This window comes from Atractosteus spatula, chromosome 8, assembly GCF_055471065.1.
Source record: "Atractosteus spatula isolate fAtrSpa1 chromosome 8, fAtrSpa1.hap1, whole genome shotgun sequence".
NCBI lineage: Eukaryota > Metazoa > Chordata > Actinopteri > Semionotiformes > Lepisosteidae > Atractosteus > Atractosteus spatula.
The window spans coordinates 7,376,603-7,385,986 of NC_142713.1; the positions used below are offsets into that span (position 1 = coordinate 7,376,603).

A 9,384-nucleotide genomic window follows, 5' to 3' on the forward strand; every position below is an offset into this window, starting at 1 on the left:
TATGCTTCAACAATTCCTTAAAGCTGATAGCACTGTGGCTCAGAGGCATGGTTTAGTACTGGTTTAGTACTGTTGATTCACAGCTCTTGACTCCTGGGTCATATTCTTCAGATACACGTTCCCAGTTCCTGCTGACATACTGTACTGTCTAGGTTAAACAGTATCTCTAAATTATCCCTGTGTATGTGTGTCCTGTGATGAACTGGTGTCAAATTCAGGTTGTTGCCTTATGCCCTGTGCTCCCAGAATAAGAGTTCCCTGAGTTACTGTGAGCCTTACTTAGAAAGAAGCACTTACATAATTTACAAGACGATCAAATTTGATGCTGTTGTTATTGGATTTTGTTTGCTCTGTGGGGAGCTTTGATTCATCCTTTTCACCGTCTTTCCTCTCCTCAGCAAAATGTCATGCCCATTGAGACTGTGTTGTGTCAGTGTCCATCTCACTGTTGTTGAAAGAATGTTAACTCCTGCACTTGCAGAGAACTAACCGTACTCCAAGGAACCTTATTGGCACTTTTGTTCGTAGTTCAAGACAGTTAAGAATATCTTCTTCTTTCATGAACAAACTACCAAGCAGACACATACTGTAGATACACAGTCTTGCATACAACACTGTGTAAAAGTCATCCTGATGCAATCTGTCAGTAAGATAAGGTATGCAATTGTCTCACAGGAATCACATTTTTAAAGCTTTCCAATTGTATCAATGCCTAAACTTACTGTACATACTGTAGGTCTTAAGGCAATCTATGTCCCTTTCTGTTTACCTTCAGTTGCAACCAATTAAATCTGTTGTATAGCTTTATGCAACTATAATATTAGGTGTTAGGTAATATTTCATTTTTCCAGTTATTAAATTAGAATTTTAATTAGCAGAATTTGCATTATATACCTATTTTTCTCTTTCTTATTCCTATCATTTCTCATTCCAGTACTGTGTTAAGCTCACAATAATATTATAAATCACATTTGGATTTATATACCTCACTGTTTGTTCAATTAATATAATTCTATTCTTGTGATAAAATAACTTATTTCCAATCGTAATATTTGTACTCTATTATGTCCAGACGAAAAAATGTCACAATTTGTAACAATGTAAAATGAAATTGTAACAATGCTACAATGTCAGAAACGTTGTAATTTATTAAATATGTAGAACTTGATAGATTATTACGTCTTTTTGATTTAGCGGCATTTTGAACTTTACTAGACTAATATAAAAACAGAAAAAAAGAACATTCTCAAGCAGTACATAAATAAAGTGCAGTTCATGAACGAAAGGAAAGACTGCCCCCCTGCTGGTGATTTGATAAACGGACTTGCCTTGCTCTTCGTTTCAGTTTCATTTCTCGGAGTGTCTGAAAACAGGGGGGGAACTGAGTGAGAGCTGGAGGAGTTTCTCTGTCAAGATGTCTGGTCTCGTTCTTTCTAACTGTGCCACGAAAGCTCTTTGCAGAAACCAGGGGTGCCTGGAGTATCGGCTGCTTAAGGGTGTTATCTGCCAGAGTTTCAATGTGGGAGATCGGCGGCTCTTCGACGTCCTGAGCGACAGCAGTAGGTTTGTCATAGTTCAGGGCAGAGAGGAAAAGATCCCGGGGTGCGACCTGAGCCCTGACAGCATAATAGTCGCCAAGACAAGACTGCGGTTGTGCAAAAGTTATCCCGAGTGTGACACCTGCGAAGATCTCCATCTGTGCAGATATTTCGTTTGCGGTCACTGCAGATACGGCCAAGGAAGGTAAGACGTGAGACGGAGAGGGGGACTGAGCTGGTTTTGGAGCAGATCCAGTGAAGGAGGGGTGTTAAAGCACTGACCCCCTGAATACGGATGATTAAAACAAATAATAAGATTAATACCGGTATTCAAACATTCAATGCGGATTACACAGCGCCCGCATTTAGTACAGTATGTTGACTGACTTCTCTACCCCCACATTTGCCCAGTAAAACATTTAACAAAGCGAAGTGCCACTTCTTCCTGGTTTAATATCTTTATTTATCTTCTGTACAGATTCTCCAAATGAAGGTTGATGTTAAAAGTATCGTGTCAAACTCGAATGCATTATACTGTATATTCTGCGGAAGCGCCTGTTGCTATGCCCTGTTGGAAGTTTGCGGTTTCAATTTGGGTTGTCTTGCGGCTTTCCAGTTACTTGACTACTTCTCTTCCCACTTTTCAATGAAGGTTTTTTTTTTCTTAAAAAACTGAGCACGGTGTGATCTCACAGGAAGATATGTGTTTGGAGAGATGGGGTGTACCCCGTGACGGCTGCTCGGCAGTCAAAAGTTCACGCACTTCCCCGCTTACGTTGCATCAACTTGGACTTGGTTATGACTGACTTCTCTGTTTTATTACCTGGTTTCCCATTTTGAAAGGGATTTTAAATTTCTGCATTGTACCAATGTGCCAAAACTGTATAAAGAGAGTAAAAGATGCCTTATAGATCCTTTAAAAACGTTTTGTTGTTTCTTATTCAGATCTTTTGTGGTAACCACGTATGGTGTGGCTGCATCATTATGACGGGATTGATAAGCGTGTGGGAGGTTGGTCTAATTTTGTGATGGTTTTGATAACTGCGATTTGGCATTTCTCGTTTTAACCCCCGTATGAACTGGAACACAGGTCAGCAGGCAGACAGCACGTCCAGCGGGTAAAGTAACATACCTAAATCTACAAAAAAGCAGCCTGTTCATGTAGATTTTTTTAAATTGGATAATAAACCGGAACAAGCGATACTTGATTGGTTATTATATTGTTAAATGTGTGAGTGCTTGTCACTTTCACACTTATTCGGAATGCAGAGGCTTGGATAATCGATTTGCTTTTTTTTTGGAAAAACTTTACAGAAAGACTGTAGAGGTGCTACTCAGAAGAACCCGACTGCATTCATGGGTGTCATGGAAATAAAAGGAAAAGGGGTGTTTTTTTAAAATTTAAGTAGGTCCTAGTGATAAACTTTAAAAAGGTTTTTAAAGTTTATCTGCTAAAGACATTATGCCTACTGTATATTTACAGTATACAGTATAGTGATACAGTATTTTGCAATTAAAATGTAGGTTTTATTTTACAGTATTTTTGTAACTGGTTGAGAAAATAGGCAGAGCGTCTGATGTTTTTTATGGGTAGGCACTATATCTCGAGCTATTCATAAGAACGTTCCACGTTCGTTGGCAGAGGTGGTACTATAAAGCAGCCAGTATTCATAGGGACAATTGATTGCAGCTACTGTACACTTTGGCAGCAGCCATATCACTGGACAGCTCACAACTGACAAACCACTTGAGCTCAGTGGGTGTGAGCCTGGTCAGTACCTGGATGGGAGACCTCCTGGGAAAAACTAAGGCTGCTGCTGGACGAGGTGTTAGTGGGGGGACAGCAGGGGGTGCTCACCCTGAGGTTTGTGTGGGTAATGTACTGTATGTCAGTACCCTGATTTTAAGCCAGGAGCTGCTTCTCAGCAACAGTTCATAGACTATTTAGATGGGAAGCTAGATTGAGAGGCAGTAGAGACAAATGCATTTCTTGAAATAAAACTGTTACTTAATATTCTGGATTGTTGACTTACTTGAATCAAGTGAGCTAGGGTGGAGCTGAGACTTATGGTGGTAAGTAGAATATAAATATTTGATTTTTCTCTTCTCCTTGAGCCCTATTGCACAGCACTACCTTTAACGGTAGGGCACTCTAAAACTTCCTCTTTTCAATTTATTTTTCAGGAACAAATGCAGAAACTCACACGATATCCATTCGGACCACAATGGAGCCATTCTGAGAGCCCATTTTCTGCAAGACCTGGACGAAGCTGAGCTGTTTCAGCTCCTGCTGCAGAACGACTCCTACCTTCTGCCTGAGGTGAGGATCTCGGGACAAGGCAGTGTGGGTTTCACAAAAAGACTTGACAAATCCTGAAATTGGTTTCAATAAAATGCTTTTAAAAAGTCTTATAACGACTTAGAAGAAAGGTCATGAACAAGAGTAGGCTATTCTGTCCATCTAGGTCGTTTGTTTGTTGAGTTACAACATTGAATATTTTGGCCAGCAGCTTCTGCAAGGAAACTATTTTTTCTGGACCCCCTGGCTGGGAGGCCTGTTACCGTCACCCACAACTCTTTGTGTAAAGAACCATGTCCTTTTCCTCACCTTAAACCTTTTTCACTTTTATTTTCTATGTGTAGGCCAGTGTCCTTGTTCCACTCTTGAATCTAAATAGTCCCCTTGTTTACCCAGTCTACGTAACTTTTACCCATTCTCCTTTGAATTGCCTTCATGGTCGACTAAAGAGATGCAGTTCTTTTAATACAGCAGTTTATATTAGCTGTGTCTGCTGGTTCTTCTCATGTAGGCTTCTTCCCAAAAAGTGTAGAAATATCCTGTAGTCTGAAGATTCCAAATTAAAATCCAGAAAATAGCACTTGTTGGAATCCCAGGGGTATTACTAAACCGGCTGAGCACTATTGTGTGAGGACCCCTGTAGCAGACACTAGTGTCAGTGAACATTGTCCTTGTTCCCCAAAAATGGCACCGAAGTACTACTGTGTCTAGTCTTTTTCAGTTTGCAGCACTTTTCATAACTTCGAATTTTCTGTTCTTAGTGAGCTTAAAATGAATCCTTTCCTTATTCTCCCCTTATTATTTTATTATGTTAAAATTTGATGTTATCTGAAGTTTGCTACTAATAAGTTCCATACACTATAGTGCTATATTGCCTATGTTTTGGTTTTAAAATGTGGATTCACCAGTTATTCTCTCATTGGGACTACCAATTATATGTCAGCTTGGCCAGCTGGCTTCAACTCCTACTCTGCATGTACAGTAGTGAGTTAGCCTGCAGATAGGCACCCTTGACATCACCAGCAGTCAGATCCTTTTGTCATCTGACACTCTGCAGATCCATAGTGCTGACAGGAGCATTACTACTGATTGTAGGAGTGACACATCTATCACTGATAACACTGTGAGCCACCATCCTGCAGGTGCTTGGCTGTCCGCAGGAGTTACTATTGCACCAGTAGCCAGGGGGAAAGTTGAGTTACAAATGATAATAATAATAATAATTATTGCTTACACTTATATAGCACTTTTCTGGACACTCCACTCAAAGCGCTTTACAGGTAATGGGGACTCCCCTCCACCATCACCACCAATGTGCAGCATCCACCTGGATGATGCGACGGCAGCCATAGTGCGCCAGAATGCTCACCACACATCGGCTATCAGTGGGGAGGAGAGCAGAGTAATGTAGCCAATTCATAGAGGGGGATTATTAGGAGGCCATGATTGGTAAGGGCCAATGGGAAAATTGGCCAGGACACCAGGGTTACACCCCTACTCTTTTCGAGAAGCGTCCTGGGATTTTTAGTGACCACAGAGAGTCAGGACCTCGGTTTTACGTCTCATCCGAAGGACGACGCCTGTTTTTACAGTATAGTGTCCCCATCACTATACTGGGGCATTAGGACCCACATGGACCGCAGGGTGAGCACCCCCTGCTGGCCCCACTAACACCTCTTCCAGCAGCAACCTAGTTTTTCCCGGGAGGTCTCCAATCCAGGTACTGACCAGGCTCACACCTGCTTAGCTTCAGTGGGTTGCCAGTTGTGAGTTGCAGGGTGATATGGCTGCTGGCTGATGATGGTCCCCAAGCTTGAACCAGCACTGTCTTGGCCATACAGTGCTCAGCCTTACATTTTAAACAAATTACTTCACTGTTTGGGTCAGCTGGGAAGTAGAATACAATACAATACAATAGAATTACAATATGGAATATTGGGATAATCTAGGAATACAAGTATAATTAATTATTTGTTGTTCATACTTCACAGATCTGCCTTCATTACAATAAGGGCAGTGGGCCATATGGGTCCTGTACCTTCAAGGAGAGGTGCACCAACCTTCATGTCTGCCAGCACTACATACAAGGAGACTGCAAGTTTGGTGGTAATTGCAAGAGGTTCCACTCATTTGACATGAATGCCCGGAATATTTTGTCAGGCAGGGGCCTCAGTGCAGAACAAATCCATATCCTGCCTGCCATTTATAAGAACAAGTACAGGATTGACAGCTCTGCTCAGACTCCAGCAAAAGGTGAGGACAATCGACCCGTTTGATGAGACAACAGAAAGCCTTGATCATTTGAATGGAGTACATCTTCTCGTAAAAGTCGGCGATTTCCATCCGGGCTTGGATGAAAAAACAGAGCTGCTCAGACAGGTGAGACAGCAGCTCCTCCAGGTAGGGGGCAGTCCCCCCGACTGCGTTGCGGCCCGTGGCTGCCACCTTCTTCAGTTCGTTGTGTAGGGAGGTGTAGATGGTTCTGATGGAGTCCTTGCGGCTGAAAAAAGACTGGCCACCTGCCGGGGGAAGTTTTTAAATGGGATTAGACAGACAAGCCAATTTATAACATCACTTTATTAACCCTATACAATTTCTTGCATTAGGAATTTGTCTTTTCGCATACCCCAGCTTGCTCTTCATGAGACACACAGACGCACAGATAGGGAGAGAGCCTGGGGTCAGAGCACAGGGTCAGCCATTTATACGGCGCCCCTGGAGCAGTTGGGGTTAAGGGCCTTGCTCAGGGGCCCAACGGAGTAGGATTCCTCTGCCGGCTGCAGGATTTGAACCAGCAACCTTCCAGTCACAGACGCAGATCCTTAGCCACAGAGCCATCGCTCCGCTCCACTGCTTCGCCCATCTCCTCTAAATCATCATAATTTCTGGAGACTCTTTTTTTCACATCCTGCATCTGTCCTCCACCCCATCTCCACCTTTGCAGCTGCCCCGTTTAATTCCGCTCTCTGTGAATGAGGGTGCGAGCCTCCTCATCCTATGGCCAAGCGGTTGAACTGTAACCAAACGAGTGATGCCAAAGCTTATTGGGATATTACACTTTAGAAATATTCAATAAGCAGTCTGAAAGCATCTGATTCTTGGATGTCATTATTGCTTGTGAACCCAGGAATCCATATGATCATCTTCTCATTTTGGTTGAGGTATCTTTCTCGGAACTCATATCTTTCTCTGTCCCCTACATCGCCAGTACCCTTGATACAAGACACAGTCCCCCACCTTCCTGCTTTCAGAATATATGTACCACATTGTTCCAATAACATCTCCTGCCTTGCACCCCTGTAGTGGAACATGACGCCATAAAACATCAGAGATGCACCCTCTTCTGATGCTTTGTCGAGATGTTTAAACTGTTTCTTTGGATACTGTTTTGCTATAATCCCTGTAAAGTACACTTTTACAGCCTGTATCAACTGCGCTGTGCAATGCTTTGGTAAGTAATGCTGATTGATTGTAGTATCAGACTTTGGTATGTTGTATTGCTGAACTATTTAAGAGTTCATTCATAACCATGAATGTAAGTTGCATTGAACAAATCACCTAAATTATTAATAATAACCCAATTTTCAAAGATGGACTTACTGTAGCTAAGTCATTCAAAACAATAATAGCACAAACTTTGCTATGTACATGCAGCGCACTGTTGTCTGTTTATAAATAAAGTGACCTCACAGGTACCAGCTGTGTCATCTGTACGAATAGTTCTGAATTGGAGACACGAGAGGTGCAAAGGTTGAGCTGAACACCCTGCACTAAAATCTTTCTCCTGATGGATGTCAGAGACAATCAAATGCACAGCTGCTGGAATCAGCTAAGAAAGTCCTAATGAGAGCCCTTTTAAGACCAGAATGAGGTCAGTGACTTACACAATAGTCTTCAACCCTAATGTACAGCCTCCTGCAACGTCTAGTATTGGTAATATTCTTCTAAAATAACCTGACAGATAAAAGAGAGCATCGTGGCACTCCATCAGTACTTTTAAAGAATAATACAAACTCAATGCACTTACTGTACAGTATGTCTTTAAAGTATTTTGTTCCTGAAAAGCTTTTAAACACAAGACCACACAGCAGAATGTTCACTTAGTACGCAATAGCTAATGATCATGGTTGTAAATCGCTCTGCCTGCTCACTTCAACACAAGGAAATGATCTACTTTAATTATTAAATGCATTCAAAGCATTACTTTCTTTGAACCATAAATAAAATATCCATTCTTGTCACAGTACTTTATTACAATTTCTTACCTACTGCAAGTTCACCAATTACAATGTAAAACGATAAACTTGCTGTGCAAGCAACACTCCAACAATAAAATTTGTGAAACACGTACTCGCATTTCTGAAGACATGGATGACACCCTGTACCACTAAAAAAAATAGTCCCAAAGTCTGTCCAGAGAGACTAACAACAATAAACAGAGTTTACTGGACTCTGTTGAATTTAGAGTCCTTAGTCTTTCACCGAATTCACTTTTCAAAGAGGATTTCTATATTTGGGAGCATGAAATGATGTCAGGTAAATATTTTTAATCATTTGCCATTTTATTTCTTCAGAGACATCCACAAACTGTTCAAATACTGAAAACTTATCTGAGGCTAAAACACTGTGAAAGGCAAAACGAGTAAAGCACAGAAAGTTTACCTTTCATTTTTTAAGTTGTTTTGTAAGCAATTATCCAATTAGCTTCGATTTAACTTGAGCAATGTAAACCCTAAACTTGAAAGAGTCACTTCAAAACACTGCGGGCACACGTTTTAAGGCTCAGAATAAGATCTATAAATGCAGCTTAAGATAAGATTCTGCAAATATAATTAACAAAGAATTATCGGCAGAACGTACAGAAAAATTAAAAAACGGGAACAATAATTACAATACATGTAACTACTTATTGCATTAAAGAAAAGTAAGTCATGTGAGAAACAAGCAACCGTCAGCTGATACTAAGAAACCTGTTTTAGACAAAGCTAAAGGAAAAGGTTAGTTCTTAACTGGAAAAGCTACTGAAAGGGTGTGGGAGAGTATGTCCTCAATACAGTCGGTGGACAAAATAATGTAACACTCAGCAAGTATACATGGTACTCCATACCTAGTTTTTGCCCCAGAAAGGTCATGTTGTGATAGGCTTTCTCGGCTGCGGCCAGATGCGCCAGTGCCGCCAACAGAGACGACCAGCTAGCTCCGACGCTCTTGCTGCCATCTTTCTCTTTCTCGACATAGTCTTTGGCCCTGTCGAAGGAAAAGATCCCCAACTGGGAAAAGAAAGTCTCCAGGACGGCTTGCTCCAACGGAACGGGGCTCAGATACAACATCTCGCTCATTATAAACTGTATGTCGATGTGCCTCGCTTTAAACGGAGTCCACAAACATGAAAGAAAGCTCGTTTAGCACTCGAGTCTGAATTGCACACATTTGCTTAATTGCAATGCTTCGTAAATTACAGATTGTTATCTTCGTTGCTTGTAATTTGCCAGGAACATTCCTGTCCAATCGCATGAGATATATTTTTCAGAAATCTGGGCAAATAAT

The 9,384-nt window shown here is 41.4% G+C and overlaps 1 protein-coding gene across 1 annotated transcript; it reads left to right on the plus strand.

Annotated features, from left to right (window-relative positions):
• Positions 1–1,222: 1,222 nt before the first annotated feature.
• On the plus strand, positions 1,223–7,505 carry LOC148829126 (protein mono-ADP-ribosyltransferase PARP12-like). Its single transcript, XM_088923813.1, has 3 exons — positions 1,223–1,743; positions 3,723–3,858; positions 5,829–7,505. The coding sequence occupies exons 1-3, from the start codon at positions 1,415–1,417 to the stop codon at positions 6,111–6,113; spliced, it is 750 nt and encodes a 249-aa protein (XP_088779939.1). The 5' UTR covers positions 1,223–1,414; the 3' UTR covers positions 6,114–7,505.
• The last annotated feature ends 1,879 nt before the right edge of the window (positions 7,506–9,384 follow it).

What these genes read in the sequence shown, in the direction of transcription:
- LOC148829126 (XM_088923813.1), top strand. Translation starts at nt 1,415, where the DNA reads ATGTCTGGTCTCGTTCTTTCTAACTGTGCCACGAAAGCTCTTTGCAGA. An exon ending in TGCAGATACGGCCAAGGAAG is followed by an intron (nt 1,744 to 3,722) that starts GTAAGACGTGAG and finishes TTTATTTTTCAG; the next exon opens with GAACAAATGCAGAAACTCAC. An exon ending in ACTCCTACCTTCTGCCTGAG is followed by an intron (nt 3,859 to 5,828) that starts GTGAGGATCTCG and finishes CATACTTCACAG; the next exon opens with ATCTGCCTTCATTACAATAA.